This window comes from Suncus etruscus, chromosome 12, assembly GCF_024139225.1.
Source record: "Suncus etruscus isolate mSunEtr1 chromosome 12, mSunEtr1.pri.cur, whole genome shotgun sequence".
In the NCBI taxonomy this organism is placed as follows: Eukaryota; Metazoa; Chordata; class Mammalia; order Eulipotyphla; family Soricidae; genus Suncus; species Suncus etruscus.
This window is the reverse complement of record NC_064859.1, coordinates 101245808-101269039: the sequence shown is the minus strand read 5'-3', so window position 1 is coordinate 101269039 and position 23232 is coordinate 101245808. Positions and strand designations below refer to the sequence as shown.

The 23232-nt window shown below is 51.0% G+C and overlaps 2 protein-coding genes across 3 annotated transcripts; one reads left to right on the top strand and one right to left on the bottom strand.

Moving 5' to 3' along the window:
• The first annotated feature begins 101 nt into the window (after window positions 1–101).
• On the top strand, window positions 102–16721 carry CEBPZ (CCAAT enhancer binding protein zeta). The gene is made up of 16 exons (XM_049784294.1): window positions 102–254; window positions 3365–4872; window positions 6511–6739; window positions 7932–8115; window positions 8571–8659; window positions 8868–8921; window positions 9495–9597; window positions 9677–9745; window positions 10271–10337; window positions 11570–11667; window positions 13008–13065; window positions 13472–13705; window positions 14214–14275; window positions 15893–15951; window positions 16041–16122; window positions 16464–16721. Exons 1-16 carry the CDS (start codon window positions 102–104, stop codon window positions 16646–16648), a joined length of 3234 nt encoding a protein of 1077 aa, XP_049640251.1. The 3' UTR covers window positions 16649–16721.
• Window positions 14117–19005, bottom strand: CEBPZOS (CEBPZ opposite strand). 2 transcript variants are annotated; one of them, XM_049784288.1, is made up of 4 exons: window positions 18891–19005; window positions 17088–17132; window positions 16630–16714; window positions 14117–14187 (listed from the first exon to the last, which is right to left on the bottom strand). In XM_049784288.1, the coding sequence occupies exons 1-3, from the start codon at window positions 19003–19005 to the stop codon at window positions 16632–16634; spliced, it is 243 nt and encodes an 80-aa protein (XP_049640245.1). In that variant the 3' UTR covers window positions 14117–14187; window positions 16630–16631. The 2 variants fall into 2 exon arrangements, with proteins under 2 accessions (XP_049640245.1, XP_049640244.1); XM_049784287.1 differs by lacking the exon at window positions 14117–14187 and adding an exon at window positions 15869–16091.
• Between the last annotated feature and the right edge of the window lie 4227 nt (window positions 19006–23232).

The window sequence follows — 23232 nt, the reverse complement described above, 5'->3', positions numbered from 1 at the left end:
GAAACGCGTCATCTGTGCGCCGAAAGTTAGTTGTCCATGCGCCGGAAGTGCGTCATCCACGCGCCGGAAGTGAGGGGCGCCGGGACCACGCCGGGCTGATCATGGCCGCCCCCAGGCAGCCCGCGGCGTTCTACACCCAGCACCCCCGCCGGCGGCCCGAGGAGGCGGTGGAAGATCCCGACGACGACGACGAGGACGACGAAGCGGACGATGGCTTCTCCCTGGAGGAGGTGTTGCGCCTGGGAGGCACCAAGGTGCGGGGTCGCCCCGGGCGTGCTGGGGAAGGGGCCTGCGGGGATCCGAGGCGCAGACCCAGGAGGGGCCCACCCGGCAGCGCTCAGGGTTCCTCCTGGCTCTGCGCTCAGAAATTGCTCCTGGCAGGCTCGGGGGACCCTCTGGGCTGCCATATGGGAGGCGAACGCCCTCCCTCCGAGCTAGCTATCTCTCCGGCCCCTAAAACCCAAGTCTTACCAGACCAGAGACAGAATGAGCATCCTGAGCATCCCAGTGCTGCGTTTTCGCATCTGACTTGTGTGCAGGCGAGTCTCTCTTTTCTGTGCAATAGTTGGGTGTGAATTCCACAATCCCCCCCAAGAGGGAAAGGGATTCTCCCCACCCCATGCCTCCCAATCCGAGTGAAGACAAGAGGCGCGGGTCCCGGAGCAGTCTCCGACACAGGAAATTATCCACACGCTTTTGGGAAAGAAGAAAGAGGCCAGAAATTCACACTGTAAGCTGATTGATGACCCACAAGCCGGACGCCCCACCACGTGGAACCAGGATCCAAGATGACAGCTCTCATCCAGTTGCCTGAGTAGCCTTCATTGGGGAAAATAAGGCCACGCCCCAATATAGGGGGAAAGCCAGATGAGGAGACAATGGGGCAACATCCCTCTAACACGAAAACCAAAAGGAACCAATGGAGAAACATCTCATTAGAAAGCAATATGAGGACTAATCCAAAGGCCTCTACCAACATTTCTTTTTTCCTTTGGTTTTTGGGTCACACCCGGCAGCGCTCAGGGGTTCTCCTGGCTCTATGCTCAGAAATCGCTACTGGCAGGTTCAAGGGATCATATAGGGTGCTAGGGTTCAAACCACCGTCCTTCTGCATGCAAGGCAAATGCCCTACCTCCGTGCTCTCTCCAGCCCCCCAACTTTTTTTTTTTTTTTTTTTTTTTTTTGGTTTTTGAGCCACACCCGGCATTGTTCAGGGGTTACTCCTGGTTGTCTGCTCAGAAATAGCTCCTGGCAGGCACGGGGAACCATATGGGATGCTGGGATTCAAGCCAACCACCTTTGGTCCTGGATCGACTGCTTGCAAGGTAAACGCCGCTGTGCTATCTTTCCGGGCCCCCAACACTTTTTTTTTTTTAGTTGCACCTTGGTGTCCCATCCTGGTCCCCTAGGTTCCCAGCTCTTTTGAAACCAGCTCTTTTGGGGCTCTTTTTGGGCCTAGCAGCATCCATGTTAAAATCCCCGGGAGTCTGGGATTGGAACATCGCTAGTAGGATGCACTCGCGTGTAGAGCCCACCCCCAACAGGTACAAGTGTGCCTGCTTTTATGTTCTTGGGCCCACAGAGCAGAAGGGTTTGGAAGGAGTATCAGTTATAGTTGAGGTGACTTAAGGAAGAATGCCTTGGTGAGATGTTGGAGCAGAAACCTCAAGGAATTAATCTTTGGCAATGTGAGGGTCCTTGAGGGGGTCAGTTGTAGTTCAGCTTCATGCAAGAAAAGCAGCCTTGCTGCTCACTGTACTATGTCTCCCAACTACCCATCTTTTGTTAATTTAAATGACACTTCAGTTCATAACTTTGAGCTTGTCTGTCCCCACGTGTGCATATATTTGGGATCTAAATCTGAAGATGTCACAGATGGGTGCAGTTATTTTGCACGGATTTAAAACACCTAGGCCCCTTCCAGCACTGCCTGGCATTGTGTTTCAGCTCATCCAACTTGAAAATGTGGATTAGGAACTACCTAGGAGAGACCAGCAGGCTGAGCCCTGACCCAGGTTTATCATTTGGCAGCACATAGATTCCCCCAGCACAGGACTCCAAGCTAAAACTTAAAAAATAAGTTTTCAGAATGGAGCAGGCTATTTCATTTTAAGCTGACGGTCTCTCATTTTTGGTAAAGCTGAGCACTGTTATGTTCTTTCTTGCTCTTTGTTTAAATAAGTTTTCAGAATGGAGCAGGCTATTTCATTTTAAGCTGACGGTCTCTCATTTTTGGTAAAGCTGAGCACTGTTATGTTCTTTCTTGCTCTTTGTTTTGCACGATTTATCCTCTACACATCTTTCTGTGGCCCTGTCACTTCCTACTCAGATGCATAGAGATTTACACGTGTGAGATGTTAAGCCCAGTTGTTTAACCTACCGTATATACTTAGGTATGTGCCGAAAACCCAAAATCGGCTTATACTTGGGTCATACAGTTTATTTGATTCAGTGTGCGTGCACCAAATCAAATGCAGATAGTCTCCATTCGTCTTCTGCCGGTTGCTGGAGAGGGCGGTGCTTCAGCTCTGTCCACAAGTCAAGACTGAGCTGAAGATGGTAGGCAGCTAAACTGAACTGTATGCCACTGAACTATTTAACCCACAATATTCTGCTCTTTGTATGAGACCAATAGCAGTGATGATGGTATCTGCGAACTCAGTGATGATGACTATGTCTATGCTGATACCCTCACATCAGATACAGCTGAAGCTCTGTTTGGACATACAGATGAGGAGGAAGAGGAATCCAGTTTTGAAGGATTTTAACCTTTGTGATTTAGCTTGATTACCAGTTAAGCTAGTTTTCTGCACTTTTTTTAAAGTTTTAAATTTACTGTTGTTAGTTTACAGTTTTTCTTTAGCAATAAATATTGAAAAACATTTACTGATTTCTCAATTATTGTAATTTGGGGGGTATATATTTTTATTTTTGATATTTACCAGTGGCTCTTGTATTTCCACTTTATCTTATACTTGAGTCACTAAGTTTTCTAAGTTTTTAGGGTAAAATTATGGGGCTCGGCTTATACTCGAGTATATGCGGTAATAAGTATTTTTTCAGCTTAGTAAATCTGTGTTTCTTACATCTTTTTGGTGGGTGAGAAAATGGCATAGTTTTTTCTTACACTTCCCAGGACATAGTCCGATGTTCAAATTCAAAAAAGGAATTTCCAGCCAAAAAACTAACTTGCTTAGATTCTCCTGTGCTTTTCTTGGGAATAGCCTGGGAGCCTCGACAGCCCCAAAGAAGCTAAGTGTGAAAACTCGGGGGTCCTTGGTTTGAGAGACGTAGGCTCCAGATGAAATTTTTCTAACTGTTGGGCTGCTCACTCATTTTCCACTTTCTTTTGTTTTGTGTGCAGCAAGATTACCTGATGCTAGCAGCTTTGGATGAGAATGAAGAAGTAGTAGATGGAGGGAAGAAGGGAGCCATCGACGACCTTCAGCAAGGTGAGCTCGAAACTTTTGTCCGGAATCTGAATTTGGCCAAGTTTGCCAAAACGTGCTCCATTGAGGAAGACAAAGATGATGGCGGGGAGCCAGCTCCAAAACAAGAGACTGATAAAAAGGGGAAAAAAGCTGATAAGAAAAAGCCGAAGGCAGTTGAAGGTGAAAAGACACCAACCGCTAAAGCGAAAACCAAGAAAAAGCCAGAGCCAGATGTCACAAACACTGAGGCAGGCGCGGTCCCACCAGGAAGGCAAGAGAAGCAGCCGGACCCATTCGAGTTCTGTGCGCGACAGACGTTGTTGCTCAAGCCTGGTGGCAAATGGCACGAGCTGGAATACAGTGGCGAGTTCTGCCTGGAGCCGCAGCTGCCTGAGCTGGTGGCCGGCTACCGGACCTTGGCCCAGCGGCTGTATGAACACGAGATCAGCTTGTACCAGGCACAGACACCTCACCAGAAGGGCACCGCCACCTGGATGAAGGCCATTGTGTCCGCAGGGACCCTGGGAGACCGACTGGCCGCCATGACCCTCCTCATCCAGGATGATGCGGTGCACACACTCGGGCTGCTGGAGACACTGGTGAACCTGGTGAAGAAAAAGGGCAGCAAGCAGCAGTGCCTGCTGGCGCTGGACACCGCCAAAGAGCTGCTCCTCACCCACCTGCTGCCTGACAGCCGCAAGCTGCGCCCCTTTACCCAGCGTCCCCTGGGCCGCCTCGAGCAACTCTGCAGCGGCAACAGGGATGCCCGCGACCGCAGGCTGCTGCTGTGGCACTTCGAGCACCAGCTCAAGCACCTGGTGGCCGAGTTCGTGCAGGTCCTGGACACACTGGGCCACGACGCCCTGGTGGCCACCAAGACGCGCGCCTTGAGCGCTGCCCACGAGCTCCTGTGTCACAAGCCCGAGCAGGAGAAGGCGCTGCTCGGGCAGCTGGTGAACAAACTGGGCGACCCTCTGAACCGGGTGGCCGCGAGGGCCTCACACCTGCTAGAGACACTGCTGCGCCAGCACCCCAACATGAAGGGGGTGGTGTGCAGCGAGGTGGAGCGGCTGCTGTTCCGGGCACACATCAGTCCCAAGGCACAGTACTATGCCGTGTGCTTCCTTGGCCAGACGGCCCTGTCACCCGATGACGGCAGCCTGGCCAGCCGGCTGATCACCGTGTACTTCTGCTTCTTCCGGACATGCGTCAAGCAGAAGGACCTGGACTCCAAGATGCTCGGTGCCCTCCTGACGGGCGTGAACCGGGCCTACCCCTACGCCCCGGCCGACGACGACAAGGTGCGGGAGCAGGTGGACACACTCTTCCGCGTGGTACATGCTGTGAACTTCAGCACTGGCGTGCAGGCCCTGATGCTGCTCTTCCAGGTCATGAACTCCCAGCAGACCATCTCTGACCGCTACTACGCGGCGCTCTACCGGTGCGTAGCCACCCTCCCGCAGCCCACGGACAGGGAGGCTCCCTCAGCACCCAGAGCCCAGAGTTCCTTCCTCTCCCTCCCTTCCTTTTCCCCTTCCTTCTTTGCCTTTCTTCCCTCCCTCCCTTCTTCCTTCTTTCCGAAACTTTCCTTCCCTCCTTCCTTTTCTTCCTGCCTTTCCCTCCCTTCCTCCTCTTTCCTCACTTCCTTCTTTCCTTTCTTCCTTCCTTTTCCTCCCTCCCTTCCTTTCTTTTTCTTTTTTTTTTCTTTTGGTTTTTGGGCCATACCCAGTGACACTCAGGTTATTCCTGCCTATGCGCTCAGAAATGGCGCCTGGTTTGGAGGACCTTATGGGACGCCAGGGGAATCAAACCTTGGTCTGTCCAAAGTTAGCACTTGCAAGGCAGATGCCTTTCCACTAGTACCACCGCTCTGGCCCCTCCCCTTTTATTCCTTTCTTCTCTCCTTCCACTTCCCTCCTTTTGTTTCCCACTCTTCCCTCCTTTCCTTCCTGCCTTCTTCACTTCCTCCCCTTTCCTCCATTCCCTCCTTTCTTACCTCCTTCCTCTTCCTTCCCTCTTTCTCCTTCTCCTTCCTTGCTTCCTCCTCTCCCATCCTTCCTTCCCTTTCTCCCTTCCCTCCTCTTTCCTTCCTTTCTCCCCTCTTCCTTCCTTCCCTTCTCTCCAACTCACCCACCCATTCCCTGTCAATACTGGAGAGATGCAGATGCTGTGGCTCTCATACAACAGTCACATCCTGGGCTTGTGCTCCCTGAGAGGCAGCATGTCTCCGCCTTTGGTGTTCCCAAACGTGCTCCCAGGAGAGAATGTGCTGCTACCTTTAGTGCTTCTCTAGATGGAACGTGTCCCCACTCTCAATGCTCCCCAGAAGAAAGCCTGTTCTTAACCCTCTTCCCTGAGAAGGCAACACATGGGCCCTTGCATCAGCCTCTGTTTTCCGTCTCCTCATGGAGACCACTGGCCCCCACTGGGTTTGTGGCCATGACACTGGCTAAGTTGGGGCAGTGTCAGGAATTGGGGCCGAGGGGAAACAGCACCTGAGGCTGGATGGTTCCATCTCTTGTACAGGCCTCTGAGTTCTGGGGGTGACGGGGAAGGCTGGGGTGAGAGCAGGAGCGCAGCGTGGTGCCTGATGTTGGTGGGGAAAGCTAGGGGTTCCTCAGGAATTCTGCAGTGTGAATTCTTTCTGGGGAGGGGCCTGGTCCTTGGGGCCCAGATCAGGGTGAACATCTTGGACTGAGCCAGCGGGATGAGGTGAAGGGTTGAAGCTGCCCTGGGCTGGAATGAGAACTAGGTACATCCCTGTCGTGTGGCCACCTTCGGGCCTGCCTGGTCCAGCCCCTGGCTGCAGGGTCTATCCCTTCTGCTTAGCCAGTGCTTCTGGGACACGGGGACACATTCTGTAGGACTGGCTTGGTCTCATCTCATCACCCTTTGGTTTGGGGAGTCACACTCAGACGTTCTCAGTCCCTTTCAGTGTCAGAGAGCCCAGTTGGACCCTGGCGCCGGTGCCTCTGTTCTGCTCACCACCTTCCACGCCCTGGCTCTGCGGGCAAGTTGGCTGCTGAGCAGGTTGCCCAGGGGCCACTTCTGAACGAGCATCTCTGCTCCTGCCTTTCAGGAAGATGCTGGACCCGGGGCTGCTGACTTGCTCCAAACCCGCCCTATTCCTCAACCTCATCTACAAGTCCCTAAAGGCTGATGTGGTGCTACGGCGAGTTCGAGCCTTCATCAAGCGGCTGCTGCAAGTAGTCTGTGGGCAGATGCCCCCGTTTGCCTGCGGCGCCCTCTTTCTCGTGTCCGAGATCCTCAAAGCCAAGCCAGCCCTTCGGAGTCAACTGGACCTCACGGTATGCTTGGGTCTTCTGGGCTTCACGTCAGGGCTTTGGGGCTCTCAGTTTCATGGTGCAGCCCAGGCGCGGTCTTCTGGCGTCGGCAGAGTTGGGGTCTACACAGGCTGGCTTGTTGCTTCACCCAGAACCCAGAACCCAGAACCCTGCTCTCTCCCCCTGCCCTCGGTTCCCTCCAGAACTCTCATCCTCAGGAAAGTGGCATCTGAGTGCCACTTCAGAACTTTGCTGGGTTGGGGTCCCAAAGGCTCAGGGACCTTTGATTTCAAATATTCCGAGGTCAGAGTATGGACACCTCATCTCTCGTTCCAAAGCCCCTGAGAGAACCTTTGTGACCTACCAGCATTGTACCAAGGAGCTCTGATTCAGAACGACAATTTTGTACTCTATTTTGGTTTGGGTGGTGCTCAGGGGTTACTCCTGACTCTGTGCTCAGGCATTACTCCTGGTGGTGCTCAGGGGACCCTGTGGGATGCCGGGGATTGAACCCAGATTGGTCACATGCAAGGCAAGTGTCCTCTTCACTGTGCCATCGCTCTGGTACCCCCCCCCTTTTTTTTTTTGTTTTTTGTTTTTTGGGCCACACCGGTGACTCTCGGGTTACTCCTGGATATGTGCTCAGAAATTGCTCCTGGCTTGGGGAACCTTTTGGGATGCTGGGGGATCAAACCATGGTCCATCCTAGGCTAGCACCAGCAAGGCAGATGCCTTACCACTCCGCACCACTGCTCCAGCCCCATCTGGCCCCTATTTTGTACTCTGTATACTGCATAATTATTATATCCCAGTTTTATTTTTGGGGATATTTTTCCAGTTATACAGACACAATGTTTTTTAAAGATTTTATATAATGGGGGGACAAAGCGATGGCACAGCAGTAGGGCGTTTGCCCTGCACGGAGCCAACCCAGGACAGACCCGGATTCGATTCCCGGCATCCCATATGGTTACCCGAGCCTGCCAGGAGCGATTTCTGAGTGAACAGTCAGGAGTAACTCCAGAGCGCTGCTGGGTGCAGCAAAAAAACAAAAACACACACAAAAAAAATGTTTTATAATGGATGTACCCCACTGCTTTTTCCCAGCCCCCCACCCACATAGGCATAAAGTCCACAGAAGTTAGGCAAGGAACTGCCATCTGGTTGAATAAGGGCTTTCAGTTCGTTGCCCCAAAACCGTTAAACCATTTTTTAGGAGGCTGACGATGAAGAAAAGTTTGTTGACCTCGGAGATGAGGAAGACACAGAACACTTCACCGACGCAGATAAAGAGGCAGAAGCAGAGGCAGCAGTGAAGGCGGGAGAAACAGCGCCTGGAGAGCAGATTGAACCCGAGAAGGCGGGGTCCGCGTCTTGGGTGCACGTTGATAATTTGAAAGGTGCGTTTTGGGTTTTGTTGGGGGTTTATGAGGTTTTTTGGAGGTGTGTGTATATTTGTGTTTTTTTTATTTTATTTGGATTTTGGATTTTGCTTCACACACAATGGTTCTCTGGAATTCCTCCTGGCAGTCTCGGGACCATATGGGATGCCAGAGATCGAACTTGGGTCAGCTGCATGCAAGACAAACATCCTCCCTGCTGTACTTTTGCTCCGGTCCCCTTTTTTGTTTGTTTTTAAATTATTGAGTATTTAGGAACTTTGCACATAATAGAAAGAAAAATCGCAACGTTCTTATGTTTTGTTTTGCACCAGTCAGTGCTCTGAGCTTACTCCTGGATCTGCTCAGGAGTGTTGTGCTGGGATTAAACTAAAAATAGCAGCCTGGCAGCTAGCTTGACACACCTGGGGAATTACAGTTTCATTCTAATTCTTCCTACAACCTCACGTTCTCAGGAGGGACGCGTCTGAACAGATACGACCCGTTTAGTAGAAACCCCTTGTTCTGCGGCGCCGAAAATACGAGTCTTTGGGAACTCAAAAAGGTAAAAGCACCGTTTGGTTCTTGTTTCCAAGGTGGTGGGTCTACCGCCATTCCTGCTCCCTGAATTCAGGGGGCTCAGTAGTCAGGGTGTAAAGAACAGTTTCTAGATCAGAACTGTAGATCCACCCATGCTCTCGCGTGTTAGCTTTGGGTTTTCTTAAACGTTCTACTGAGCCCGGCCTTCCTTCTTCACCGCTCTCTCCTTCCAGCTGTCCGAGCATTACCATCCCTCCGTGGCCCTCTTTGCGAAGACCATCCTTGAGGTGAGTAAAGCTCCGAAGACAAGCCTCGAGAAACTGAGTCCTCTTGTTTATCCTGGGAACAGATGCCCTATCTCCATCAGCAGCCATTTCTCTTGCCACAGCGGTTGGGTGCTGGGGGTGGTCTCTGCACTTAGGGCCCTACCGGCCTGTCTCCCCATTCACTGCTCAGGCCTGCCCCTATGGGCTCAATTCCTGTTTGCTGGTCCCATGTCCCTAGAAGGGGCTAGCTGAGCCACCTAGAATCTGAGAATCTGTTGGGTGGTTGTTTTGGGGGGCATTGCTCAGGGGTTACTCCTGCCTCTGCACTGCGGATTTCCTCCTGGTAGGCTTGGAGACCATATGGGATGCCAGGGATTGAACCCGGGTCAGCCGCTTACAAGGCAAATGCCTCCCCAATGTGCTATCCATCAGGTCCCAACCACCTATTGAATTTTTTCGCTGAAATATTGCTCGTGGCCTCTCTGAGCCTTTGCAGCAAAACACCACAAGCGCGTGTTTTCCTGTTTTTCTCCCCCGGGTGTGACTCACTGATGTCAGTTTCTAACTCCTTGTCCCTTCCCTCCCTGCTGGCAGGGAAATTCGATTCAGTACTCGGGGGACCCGCTGCAGGATTTCACGCTCATGAGATTCTTGGATCGCTTTGTTTACCGGAATCCAAAGCCACATAAAGGCAAAGGTAAGGTGCGGTGCTGAGTTGGGCTCAGCAGCACGGGTGTGTTACCATGTCTGACATCCTCTGGGATTTCATGTTTCAGAAAACACGGACAGTGTCGTGATGCAGCCGAAAAGGAAGCATTTCCTGAGTGATGTCCACACACTTCCGGGTGAGTCGGAAAGGGGCCAACAGGAGTTTGGCAGAAAACCTACAGCTGGTTTGGGTGTGCGTGTCGGGATCGAACCCAGGTCACCCACATGCAAGGCAAACACCCTCTCCTTGTATTTTCTCTCTACTGCTGTTGAACATGATTGAATTTGCTTTTGTTTGGGGTTTCTTTGGGGGGGTTGGTTTTTTGAGGCCACACTTCACAGTGCTCAGGTTACTCCTGGTGTGTTCAGGGCACCCCCATGGGATGCCAGGTTTCGACCTACGTCAGCCAAGTGCAAGGCAAACACTGCCTATTGTACTATCTCCTCTGGCCCCTGAACGTGATTTTTTTCCCCCAACCCTGGTTTTTGGGCCACAACTCACGGCACTCAGGAATCACTCCTGGCATTGTTTAGGGGACCATATGGGATAGTGGGGATTGCACCCAAATGACTAGTCAGGGCCTGTGGACTGGTCCGTGTGCTGCATCTCTAGCCTTGGCGGCTCAGAACTGAGACCGGTGCTTTCTCTGATTTCCTTGCAGTCAACAGTCGGGAGTTCCTGGCGAGGGAAGAGAGCCAGATCCCGGCGCACGAGGTGTTCTTCCACCGGTAGGGGACTGCAGGCTTGGGGACATGGGTCCTTTAGAGGGTTCAGGTCTGGAAAAGGCTTTTTTGTTTTGTTTTGTGGTTTTTGGACCACACCTACTGGCACTTGGGTTTACTCCTGGCAGGCTCAGGGGGAACCCTATAGGATGCCTGCCGGGGATAGAACCTGGATCGGCCACATGCAAGGCAGACGACACCTCCAGGGTGCTACTACTCTAGCCTCTGGGACATAGCCTCTGGAACAGACTTTTGTTTCCATAATCGCCTCTCTGTGGGGAAATTGGAGCATGTGTCAGTGTCTTCTTCCTGAAGGCTATTTATGAATCATTCACTTGGCCTCCCTCTGACAAATGAGAACATGTAAATCTGAGGCACTGGTGAACATCGCTTCTTTCTTTTCTAACGTAGGGTTTTGCCTTTAGCCTTTAAACTATCAATGAAGGGGACCAACAGCTTGCGACTCTTCTTATAGCCAGTGGCTGTGGCTGTGCTGGGGTGTGGCTGAGGCCTCATGTCACCCGGACCAGGGGAGCGACAGCACCGTCAGTTCTGTCAATTCCATCTGTTCCAGGCTGAGAGTCCGCCCACTGGTTCTTGATGTGCTTCATAGTATTCTGACACGTCTTCCTTGTTGGACCTGGCACCTTTTCCCTCGTCACTTAGTCATGTTGGGATATTTTGATGAAGCTCTATGGCACATAAGAAGCCCAAATCTTGAGCCACAGCAAGAGTACATCAGAGAGGACGCTTGCCTCACATGTGGCCAACCCCAGTTTGAGTCCCCTCAGCCCGTGATAAATTCTGGAGCTCAGAGCCCCAGGAGGAAGCCCTGAACATGGCTGGGTGTGGCCCAGAAACTGAAAAAAAAAAACCCAAATCTGATATTTATTCTCCTTATTTTAAGTGTCTGCCACGATTAAGTGAAAATTTTCTTTAGTTCATAAATCATTTCAGTCCTTAATGCCCAACTGTTAGAGGTGCTTTGATTCTAGAGAAAAAGACCCTTTAGGGGCCGGGAAGGTGGCGCTAGAGGTAAGGTGTCTGCCTTACAAGCGCTAGCCAAGGAACGGCGGTTCGATCCCCCGGCGTCCCATATGGTCCCCCCAAGCCAGGGGCGATTTCTGAGCACATAGCCAGGAGTAACCCCTGAGCGTCAAACGGGTGTGGCCCAAAAACCAAAAAGAAAAAGACCCTTTAGTCAGATTATCCAATGCACAACCTGCGCTTTATTTTAGGTACTACAAGAAAGTTGCTGTTAAGCAGAAACAAAGGCAGAATTCAGATGAGGAAAGCATTGAAGATGTGGATGACGACGAGTTTGAAAGGATGATCGGTGAGTGCCTCTGATGCTTCTGTTGGTGACAAGGTCCGGTTTGTTGTGCTTGGGGATCACTTGGGGGGCCCCGTGTGGTGGCAGAGATTGAACCAGTGTCACATGGGCAGAGCGAGTGCCTTCACTCTCACATGGTCTCTGCCCCATGACTTTTATGGCTCGTTCAAAGATCCGTAGAGTGTCAGTGCTAGAGGTCACCAGAGAACTGGGGTGTGGGCTGGGCGGGGAGGGCACTGGCCCATCTTGTTGCCGGCACCTCCTGGTTCTTCAAACACCTGTGAGGCCCGTGAGTATTGCTCAGGAGTTCCCATGCTAAAGAACTTTTTGTAACCTCTTAGGCCAAAAATACATGTAGATCACATGGAGAACTAAGGTTTCTTTTTTTTTTTTTTTTTTTGGTTTTTGGGCCACACCCGTTTGACGCTTAGGGGTTACTCCTGGCTATGCGCTCAGAAGTCGCTCCTGGCTTGGGACCATATGGGACGCCGGGGGATCGAACTGCGGTCCGTCCTAGGCTAGCGCGCAGGCAAGGCAGGCACCTTACCTCTAGCGCCACCGCCCTGCCCCAAGAACTAAGGTTTCTTGAAGAGATGTTGTAGCTCCCCTACTTTTGCTCCAGAAATATAATTGTGCTCTGGACAGTTCATTGGGAAGGAAACGGTGTAGGTATCTGAGTATATTGAGTCTTAGGGCCATGTCATGTATAATATAGACAGCATTGTTGGGCCCGAGACTCCAGACAGTAGAGACCTGGGTTTGATCCCCAGCACCTCAGTGGTCTCTTGAGCACTACAGGGTGTCCCCCAAAACCCAAAAAAAAGAAAACATTTTTCCTATTCCTAATCTCCTTGCACAGTGGTAGCTAGTAAAATAAATAGTTTGTTGTTTCCATCCAGAGCTAAAAGAATTTTTCACTTGAAATGTGAACTGACGGAGCCTGAGGGCACCACGTCTTCTAAATAGTAAATGTTTTGTTCTTAACAGTTTAGCACTTACCTTCTTTCTGTGAAAGTACTATTTGGGGGAGGGCACACCTAGTGGCACTCAGGGGACCTTATGGGATGCCAGAGATCAAGGCCCGTTCCAGGTCAGCACTTGCAAGGCAACTGCCATACCACTGTGCTATAGCTCTGGCCCCAGAAAGAACTATTAAAAAAAAACCTGAACTAGCGGGTCACTTCGGATCACACCATTTCCAAGTTTATCCAGATAACTGAGTCATCAGTCCTGCTCCTTCCCAGTGTTGGCATAGGCTAATGGCACAGTGGTTCGGGAGCGGGCACCACATGATGGCAGCCTTGGTGACCTCAAAGGGCTCACGGTTTGCATTTTCTCTACAGACACATTTGAAGATGATAATTGCTTCAGTGCTGGGAAAGATGACCTTGACTTCGCCAGGTATACTCTGTCCTCACAGCTCTTCCTCTGAGCCCTTAGAACACCAGGTGTGGCAGCGAGGGAGTCCCTGAGGAAGGGTCAGGGAGGCAGATGGGGCCTTAGGGCTGCAGCCACCCTTTCTGTCTGGAAGACTTGGGGGCTAGGGCTGGAGCGAAAATGTAGCTGGGAGGGCGTTTGCCTTGCACCCTGCTGGATTTAATCTTCGGCACCCCAGAGGGTCCCCCAAGCCTCCCCAATAGTAATCCCTGCACGCAGAGCCAGGGGTCAGCCCTGAGTGTCCTCAGGAGTGTCCCAAAAAATAAAGACTTAGCAGTTTGGAACTCTGGGACCTGTGGCTGCCACCTACACTGGGGAAAAAGTGTGTCTTCGCTGACAAGTGGGCATGGTTGGCTTTGGCATTTCCCAGCAATGTGAAGAAGAAAAAGCAAGGAGCTAAAGGTGCGCCAGAGGATGAGGACTCCGAGGCCAGTGAGGACGTCGATGACCTGGACGATGACGAGGTGTCCCTGGGAAGCCTGGGGGAGGAGGAGTTCTCCGAGCTCGGGGAAGATGGTGGCACCTTCATGGATGCATCAGAGGAGGACGAGGAGGAGGACGAGGATGACGAAGGAGGTAAGCCCCAGGAGACAGCCCAACTTGTGTGCCCACCAGGGCTGTGGTTTTCTGGCTGGTTAATTGTTCTGGTTTTGTCGGTGCTACCCAGGAGTTTCAGCCTCACAGGCACTATCGAGGTGGCCCATAGGTGAGCTGAGGGAAAACAGGACAGGCACGGTGAGAGGGACAGTTGGGGCCGGTCTGGAGGCCACACAGTGCCAGAGGATGCTTAGGAGCGCCTGCTGCCAGGCCTGTGCTCCCACCTCAGAGGTAGTTCCCCAGGTGGAGCCCCTGGGCCAGGCCCTGCCTGCAAAGGAAGAGCCACAAGTAGAAGTGGGTCCTGCCTGGTTGCTGAAGAGTTTGGCCCGTTAAGTAGCTGCATGTGCAGCAGGGCTGACACTGGCCTGGTTCCAGAACAGGTTGTAGCGGGAGTCCTGAGCTCATAAGTTAGAGCTCGGGGTGGTCCCGCGTCTCAGGATCCTCTTCAGCCTTAATTAATGCTCGTCCATTTTGCTTTGGGCTCCAGATCTGGATGATGGAGGCGGCACCATGAGCAGCAGGAAGAAGGGCAAGAGGAAAGGGCCGCGTGATTTCGACATTGCTGGGTCGTTTCAGGGTAAGAATATGCTTTTCAGCTTGTTCAGAGACAGGGCTGGGCAATGGCCCACAGGTGGTAGAGTACTTGAACATGCAAAGTCCTGAGTTTGGTCTCCAATTTGGCTGGGCATGTCTCTCACCAAAAATGAGGTAAATAAGCCCAATTGGTACACATGAAAAGTGTTGCCATCCGAGGAAATGAACTTGTGTTCCGTGCTGGGGGAGGGGGCCACACCTGGCAGTGCCAGGGCTAACCCCTGGCTCTGAGCTCAGGGATCTCTAAGAGGGCTTCAGGGACTGTAAGTGGTGCCAAGATGGAACCCAGGTCAGCTGAGTGCAAGACAGACACCCTGTCACTCAAGCCTCAATTCATGTTTGTTTTTAAGAAGATACTTTTAGGGGGCCTGGAAGGTGGCGCTAGAGATAAGGTGTCTGCCTTGCAAGCGCTAGCGTAGGATGGACCAGGGTTCGATCCCCCGGCATCCCATATGGCCCCCCCAAGCCAGGAGCGATTTCTGAGCACATAGCCAGGAGTAACCCCTGAGTGTCAAACAGGTGTGGCCCAAAAACCAAAAAAAAAAAAAATACTTTTAGGGCCACAGTATATCAGTGGGTAGGGCATTTGCCTTGCACGCAGCAGACCCAGTTCAATCCTGGCTTCCAATATGGTCTCCTGAGCCTGCCGGGAGCAATTTCTGAGCCCAGAGACCCATACACACACACAATGATGCTTTTATAATGGGTTTTTATTTATCTTTAATAGGCGACATCTAACATCCATATAAGCCTGCCTTTTTTTCTTGCCACATCCAACTATGTTTCAATCTTTTCAGGTTTTTTTGTTTGTTTGGGTTTGGGGCCACACTCAGAAGCACTCCGATTACTCCGGGCTCTTTGCTCAGAAATCACTCCTAGGCCCGGAGAGATAGCACAGCGGCGTTTGCCTTGCAAGCAGCCGATCCAGGACCAAAGGTGGTTGGTTCGAATCCCAGTGTCCCATAGGGTCCCCCGTGCCTGCCAGGAGCTATTTCTGAGCAGACAGCCAGGAGTGACCCCTGAGCATCACCCGGTGTGGCCCAAAAACCAAAAAAAAAAAAAAAAACAAATCACTCCTGGCAGGCCTGGGGACCGTATGGGATGCCAGAGATCAAACGTGGATCTGTCCCAGGTTGGCCGAGTGCAAGGCAAACTCCCTACCCCGGTGCTATCTCTCCGGCCCTGGGGCTCATTTTTTAAAAGGGAACACAACAAATGCCATCAATCAGTTTCTTCATATTAATCCAAAGAATAAAACCTTGAGCCTAATTAGACTTTTCTTAGTATGTTTGCCTTTAAGTATTCCATCCTTTTGGTGTTAGGAATGTAATCCTGTTTGATCTGCAGGCACCGCACCTTGGCCCAGTTCTGAAAGGCAAGAGGACATGGGTATCAGGACAGAGCACTAGGCTAGTTCACGTAAAATATCTTCTGCTCTGACATGAATTTCTCTCTTGAAATGCCAGCTTCCTATTAAGATTGTTTCCAAGTATATGTTTAACACATACAATTGAACCCATCCAGGTTGACAGATTTTTTTTTTCAAAACTAGTGGTGCAATTCAGTAACCTAGTTGTACGTTTTATTGTTTTGTTTCTAGGGCCAAAGAAAAAGAAGAAAGGCTTCGATGACTCCAGCTTGTTCGTATCTGCTGAGGAGGTAAGAGGCCGCCAATCTCCGGAATCCGCCGTCCTGCGGCTGCTGGACGCTGTCTAATAGATGTCTCCCTTTTTCTTTCTTTGTCTAAGTTTGGCCACTTGTTGGATGAGAACGTGGGCTCCAAGTTCGACAACATCGGCCTGAACGCGATGGCCAACAAAGACAACGCCAGTAAGTGGCAGGAACTGCGCTGGTTTGGGGGGAAATGGAGGCCACAGCCCACAAAATGGACTGGCCCAGGAGTGGATAAGGAGCTTTCTAGGGCTTTCTATGGCCACCTACTAACCCCTGACCTGACAGCTACTGGCCTCACTTCTCAGGAAGGGAGAAATCTGGAAGGTTTCTTCCTGTTCCTCCTAGTCCTATTATCTTATTGGGGGCGAAGGGGCTTTGATAGCAGCCGTGGGTAGGGGACAGGCAGTGAATGAGGACGAGGGGGGGCACCTTAACCCTAATGCCCCAAAGCACGGATGCCAGGAGCCCCACGTGCAGCTGCTCACTCCTGCCCCCAGGTTTCAAGCAGCTGCGGTGGGAAGCCGAGCGTGACGACTGGCTGCACGACCGAGACCCCAAGAGCATCATTCGGAGGAAGAAGAACTTCCGCAGGCGGCCAAGGGTCGCACACAAAGCCGGGAAGCAGAAGAAAACAGGCTTTGCTAAGGAAAGAGCCCGACTCACGTCTAACTCCTGCCGTTGAACCATTTCTCTTGATCCTGCTCTCGAATGCCGTGCGTCCCAGATTGCTCCATGGATTTGTAATAAACTAGAAATTTAAAAAAAAAAAAGATGTCACTTTATAAAATCCTGTCCAAATGCCCAGATTCAGCTACTGAAAAAAAGAAAACAAGTCTTTCCCCGTCGGGGCCACAGTGGGCTAGAACTCAGGAAGGTTCCTACAACGAGTCTTAATCAGGGATTTCTAAGTCCTTGGGTAAAGAACCCCACGGGGCAGGTGGGCACTGCTCCCTCTATCTAGCTGAGAAGAAACAGCTCGACTCAACCTATTAAAGCCCAAGTGGGGTGACCAGAAAAAATCAGTAACATCACAAAGGCAATCATGGAGCCTTTCATGAGCATAAAGAAATGACTTCGGTCAGCCAAAACCTTGCACACATTCCTGTCAGGGGCCCACGTACCTTCCAGGACGATGGGGAACCTCTCGCTCATCTTCTGCCTGAAATCTGACAGAACAGGGTTAATCTCATCATAAATCCAACCAGGCCTACAACTTTTTTTTCCCTGCTAGGCCCAGCATCGGCCTGCATGTGCACACACTCAGTGTGGAAGGGTCTGGGTTCTAGCCCCTGCACCGTACAATGAAATGGAAGGGCCAGAGGGATGGCGCGAAATGGTTAGGGTTGCCAGGTGTGACCCAACCACTATCCCCAACCCACCCGATTTATATAATAAAATGTATGGGCCAGGGGCCAGAGAAATAGCATGGAGGTAGGGCGTTCATCTTGCATGCAAAAGGACAGTGGTTCGAATCCCAGCATCCCACATGGTCCCCCGAGCCTGCTGGGAGCAATCTGAGCGTAGAGCTGGGAGTAATACCTGAGCCTTGCCGGGTCAGGTGTGACCGAAAAAGCAAAAAAAAAGGGGTGCTAGAGGGAAAGAAAGTTCAGTAGGAAGAAGCCCTCAAGCACTGCCAGGGAGGGCCCAACCTGCACCATCGACAAACACAAAACATAAATATATACGTACAAATGTATATGTATATATAAGCAAATTAGCCTATCTAACAACTTTTTTTTTGTTTGTTTGTTTTTTGTTTTTTGTTTTTTTGGGCCACACCCAGCGGTGCTCAGGGGTTACTCCTGGCTGTCTGCTCAGAAATAGCTCCTGGCAGGCACGGGGGACCATATGGGACACCGGGATTCGAACCAACCACCTTTGGTCCTGGATCGGCTGCTTGCAAGGCAAACGCCGCTGTGCTATCTCTCCGGGCCCTATCTAACAACTTTTTATACCGCCTCTAGGCAGGACAACTGCTAGGGAACAAAACTTCAATGTTGAATAACTGGTCAATATCCTAAAGCACAGAATCAATTATTTGAAAAGATCAAATGTAGTTAAAAATCAATTCTTTTCAACTTGTATATATTTAACAGCGTAGATGAATGTGTTATTCTTATCCTGTCATTTTATGAGTGATTCACGGATGTCATTGTGGTACTCTAATTAGAAATAAAACTACCCAACTTCTAATACTGATCTTCTGCTTTGTTTGCTTTTACATGCTTTGGGTGTTTCTGATGCCTTGCATGGTTTCTTTGTAAAAGCTGAGCACCCACAGCGTCCTGAAATAGCTTTCCAGGGAATAACTTGGGAGAAGTCAAGTTGCAAAGAAAGGAGGCCATCACCTGGGGATACCACTGTTGTTTACAGTGGTGGGCAACCTGTGGCTCTCGAGCCACATGTGGCTCTTGACACTTTTAATTTGGCTCTTCTGTGTGAGAGCCAGGCGGCCGCTCCAGGAGTCTGGACCCTGCTCCTAGCCTCTGTCAGTGTGCGCCCTGTGTGGCTCTCAAAATAAATTTCAATCGTGGTTTTGGCAAGATTTGGCCAAATCTTGGTTGTTGCCAACCACTGCTTTAGAAGAATAAAAGCATCCAGGGCTGGGGCCGCCGGAGAGAGAGCATAGTAGTGGGGTGTTTGCCTTGTATACGGCCAACCAGGGAGGGACCTGGTTCGATTCCCGGCATCCCATTTGGTCCCCCAGCCTGCCAGAGGGCATTTAAATGCCTAGCATACAGCCAGCCTGGAGTGGACCCGGGTTCGATCCCAGGCATCTCGTATGGTCCCGAAGCCTGCCAGGAGCAAATTCTGAGTGCAGAGCCAGGAGTAATCCCTGAGTGCCACCAGGTGTGGCCCAAAAAAGCAAAAATAAAATGCAAGCTAGACCATCCCCCAGAAAACAGCTTCTGAATTCCGCTTACCTTGGCTTGTGTTCATCTTATTGAACAGAAAATAGGCCCCAAAGATGCCTATCAGTTCTGCCACCAAAACGCCTTTAAAGATCTTCTTGGCCATTGGCTGCATGGAGCGGGACATCCTAGGTTCAACAAACATGGAGGCTTGAAGGGCAGGAGCCACTTCTTGCCACTCCCACCCGACAGACACCAACCAGGCATCTGAATGTGTCTAAGGCAGTGCTTCTCAATTATTTTCTGTCATGCTCCCCTAGGAAGAAGAAAATATTTTTGTCCCCTCCCCCACGAGACTGTAAATAGTATCTTTATTTTAAAAAATTTAACCTGGGCCCAGAGAGATAGCACTGTGGCGTTTGCCTTGCAAGCAGCCAATCCAGGACCAAAGGTGGTTGGTTCAAATCCCGGTGTCCCATATGGTCCCCCGTGCCTGCCAGGAGCTATTTCTGAGCAGACAACCAGGAGTCACCCCTGAGCAACGCCGGGTGTGGCCCAAAAACAAAAACAAAAAAAAATTTAACCTGCAAAACAAAAATATATCAAATAATTTGAGCTGATTTTTTAATCAGAGGTGATGTCTGGATGAATGGCTACAACGAGTACGTTTTGCAATGCATAGCTTTTCCAAGCGGGTTAGAAGCAGGACACAGCAACTCTCAGTTCCAGAGACATAAACACGGGGCTTAGCTTGTTATGACAGTGTTTGCCGAAGTCAAACGCATCCCCTCTTTACGGAGCCTCGAGCCACCCCTGGGGGCCACGCCCCACTATTTGAGAATCACTGGTCTAAGGCCACCCAGACGACAGGCCACTGATGAACAAACAGAGGGCTGACCCCAGTTCCCTGGTACCCCATATGGTCTCCTGAATCCCGCCAGGAGTGACCCCTGAGCACTGCTGGGTGTGCAATCACCCCCCAAAAAAATATAAAATTTCAAAAATGGGGCCAGAGAGATAGCACAGCAATAGGGCGTTTGCCTTGTACACGGGCAACCTGGAACAGACCCGGGTTCGATCCCCAACATCCCATATGGTCCCCCAAGCCTGCCAGGAGTGATTTCTAAGTGCAGAGCCAGGAGTAACCCCTGAACACCACCGGGGGTGACCCCAAAACCAAACCAAAACCAAAATAACTAAAAAAAAAAAAAAAAAAAAAAAAAACAAACCATCATTGCTCCCATCCAGTGGACAGTCAGTCACTGCACAGAGATAGAACCTCAGACAGGGCAGGTGGCTGGGCCTCCTGCAAGTAAAGTCTGGATAACTGGGGTAAAATTCCCCTACAAACACCCTTCCTGGCGGGGAGACTCCCCTACAAACACCCTTGGGTGAGAGGATTCTCCTACAATCAACCCTTCCTGGGGTGTGGGGAGGAACGGACTGATTCCCTTGCAACATTCATCCCTGGGGTGGGATTCCCCCACAAACACTCTTCCTGGGTGGGGGGACTCCCCTACAATCACCCTTCCTGGGGAGGGAATAATTTCCTTACAATCATCCTTCCCTGGGGGAAAGGGGCCTCCCCTGCAAACACCTTCCCTGGGGGAGATTCCCCTATAAACAACTTTTGGGGAGGATTCTTCTACAAACACCCTTCCTGGGAGGGGGTGAGAGGAACTGATTCCCTTACAAACATTTTTCCCTGGGGTGGGATCCCCCAAACACCCTTCTTGGGGGGAAACTCCCCTACAAATACCCTTGGGGTGGGAGGATTCTCCTACAATCACCCTTCCTTGGGGAGGGCTGATTCCCTTGCAAGCATCCTTCCCTGGGGTGGGATCCCCCCCCAAACACCCTTCCTGGGGTGGGGGACTCCCATACAATCATAGGAGGACTGACTCCCCAACCTACCCACCCCTTCCCTGGTGTGTGCCCCCACCCTTATTCCCTTTCCCCACTCGCAACTGGGACTTGAGCTCCAAGCTTTCATTAACCTGAAACAAAGACAGCAGCTCCCACGCAGGCAGGCAGTGAATGGCAAGGCCCAGGGAGCCGAGGTCACCGCGTGACCCGGAAGCACTCGGGCCTTCCCGCCTTCCCGCATGGGACCCAGGAAGCCCCGAATTGGATCTCACCTGAGCGCGACCGCGATACTGCGCGTGCGCGGAGCCTGTCTGGCCACGCCCCCTCTACCCGAGGCCACGCCCCCGCCGTAATTACCGTCTGCTGCGCACCTTTTTTTTTTAATGATTTTTATTTTAAAATGTATTTAAAGAAGATGCATCACGCCGGAGAGATAGCATGGAGGTAAGGTGTTTGCCTTTCATGCAGGAGGTCATCGGTTCGAATCCCGGCGTCCCATATGATCCCCCGTGCCTGCCAGGAGCAATTTCTGAGCATGGAGCCAGGAGTAACCCCTGAGCACTGCCGGGTGTGACCCAAAAAACCACACAAAAAAAAAAAAAAAAAAGAAATTTGCAATCGTTTGGGGCTGGAGAGATAGCATGGAGGTAAGGCGTTTGCCTTTCATGCAGGAGGTCATCGGTTCGAATCCCAGCGTCCCATATGGTCCCCCGTGCCAGCCAGGAGCAATTTCTGAGCGTGGAGCCAGGAATAACCCCTGAGCACTGCCGGGTGTGACCCAAAAAAAAAAAAAAACAAAAACAAAACAAAAAAAAAAAAAAAGAAGATGCATCACATAGTTGGCATCACTGATCATAATACATATGTTTTAGGAAGACCCAAAGCAATATGATTTAAAAAAATAGAAGATTGAAATAAAACTAAAGAGATGGAAGAGAAAGGAAAGAAGAAAAAGCTCTGTAGCAAGTCTATTTTTGAAATAATGAGTTCACCGATGAACTCATTAAAGCACTAGCAGAAAGTTTAGTAAGCTCTTCTTTTTTTTTTTTAAAGAATAAGAGTTAAAAAAAAATACAGTAATCATGGTGTGAGAGTGACCATTGTTATTGTTTGCATAGGCCCAGCAAAAATATGGGGGAAATGGAAAGGAAAAGCCTTGGCCTAAATACAAGGAGACCTTACCCCCCAAAGTTTTCTGGCATAAGGCCGACTCTGGGCTCCAGGCATACTAAGGGTGTCCAACCCCTGAGCAATCATTCTCTGTGGTCCGGGTGAAATTTTTTCGCACATTCGCTGTTGTTTGTGTCAGGTTTCTGTAGTTAAAGATTCTGGTTTCTGTGCATCTCCTTCATCCAAGTCGGGATGATGTGGAGCATGCAAGGAGGTTGGGGCCCATACCAAGCAATGCTTAGGGCTTACTTACTCCTGGCTCTGACTCTGGAATCGCACCTGGCTGTTCTCAGGGGACCACGTAAAATGCCAAGGATTGAACACAAGTAGAATGCATGCAAAGCAAGCGCCCTCTCTACTCACCACCAGTCCTTCACATCAAATTCTTTTTGGGGGCCACACCAGGCAGTTCTCAGGAATTACCCTTGAACTCTGCACTCAGAAGTCATTTCTGGTGGTGCTCAAGGACCTTAGGAGGTACCAGGGGTCGAACTCAGGTCTTCCTCATGCCAGGGAAATGCCTGCCCTGCTGTACTATCACTCTGGCTCACATCAAATTCTTTTTGTTTGGGGCCGGGCGGTGGCGCTCGAGGTAAGGTGCCTGCCTTACCTGCGCTAGCCTAGGAGATGGACCGCGGTTCGATCCCCCGGCGTCCCATATGGTCCCCCAAGCCAGGAGCGACTTCTGAGCGCATAGCCAGGAGTAACCCCTGAGCGTCACCGGGTGTGGCCCAAAAACCAAAAAAAAAAAATTCTTTTTGTTTGTTTGTTTGTTTTGGGGCCACACCTGGCAGCGCTCAGGGGTTCCTCCTAGCTCCACGCTCAGAAATCGCTCCTGGCAGGCTCAGGGGACCATTGGGATGCCAGGATTCGAACCACCGTCATTCTGCATGCAAGGCAAACTCCCTACTTCTATGCTATCTCTCACATCAATTTGTTTCTTCTTTTTGGTTTTTGGGTCACACCTGGCAGTGCTCAGGGGATACTCCTGGCTCCACGCTCAGAAATTGCTCCTGGCAGGCTTGGGGGACCATATGGGATGCCGGGATTCAAACCACCATTCTTCTGCATGCAAGCAAATGCCCTACCTCCCTGCTATCTCTCAGACCCCACATCAAATTCTTATTCCCTGCAGTTCCTGCTGTGTTCTGACCTCCTGACAACAGTCCTAGGTAATAACAGATCCCAGGGCCTATCTGGGCAGAGACATCAACCCTGCAGCTAAGGAGCCAGAACTTGGGTTTCAATCCAGGCCTCTGACCTGAACTGGAATAGTGTTAGAGAATCAACATCAGTTTGGTTTGTTTGTTTGTTTGGGGGCCACACCCAGCAGTACTCAGGGGTAACTCCTGGCTCTGCACTCAGCCATCATTCCTGG

Bases quoted from the DNA above. Each gene is read 5' to 3' on its own strand.
- CEBPZ (XM_049784294.1), top strand. From the start codon at position 102: ATGGCCGCCCCCAGGCAGCCCGCGGCGTTCTACACCCAGCACCCCCGC. The intron at 8,116-8,570 runs GTGCGTTTTGGG...TCACGTTCTCAG, and splicing joins GCACGTTGATAATTTGAAAG to GAGGGACGCGTCTGAACAGA. The intron at 8,922-9,494 runs GTGAGTAAAGCT...CCCTGCTGGCAG, and splicing joins TTGCGAAGACCATCCTTGAG to GGAAATTCGATTCAGTACTC.
- CEBPZOS (XM_049784288.1), bottom strand. From the start codon at position 19,005: ATGTCCCGCTCCATGCAGCCAATGGCCAAGAAGATCTTTAAAGGCGTT. The intron at 17,133-18,890 runs GTAAGCGGAATT...CTGTTCTGTCAG, and splicing joins TAAGATGAACACAAGCCAAG to ATTTCAGGCAGAAGATGAGC. The intron at 16,715-17,087 runs GTACGTGGGCCC...TTAAATTTCTAG, and splicing joins GTTCCCCATCGTCCTGGAAG to TTTATTACAAATCCATGGAG.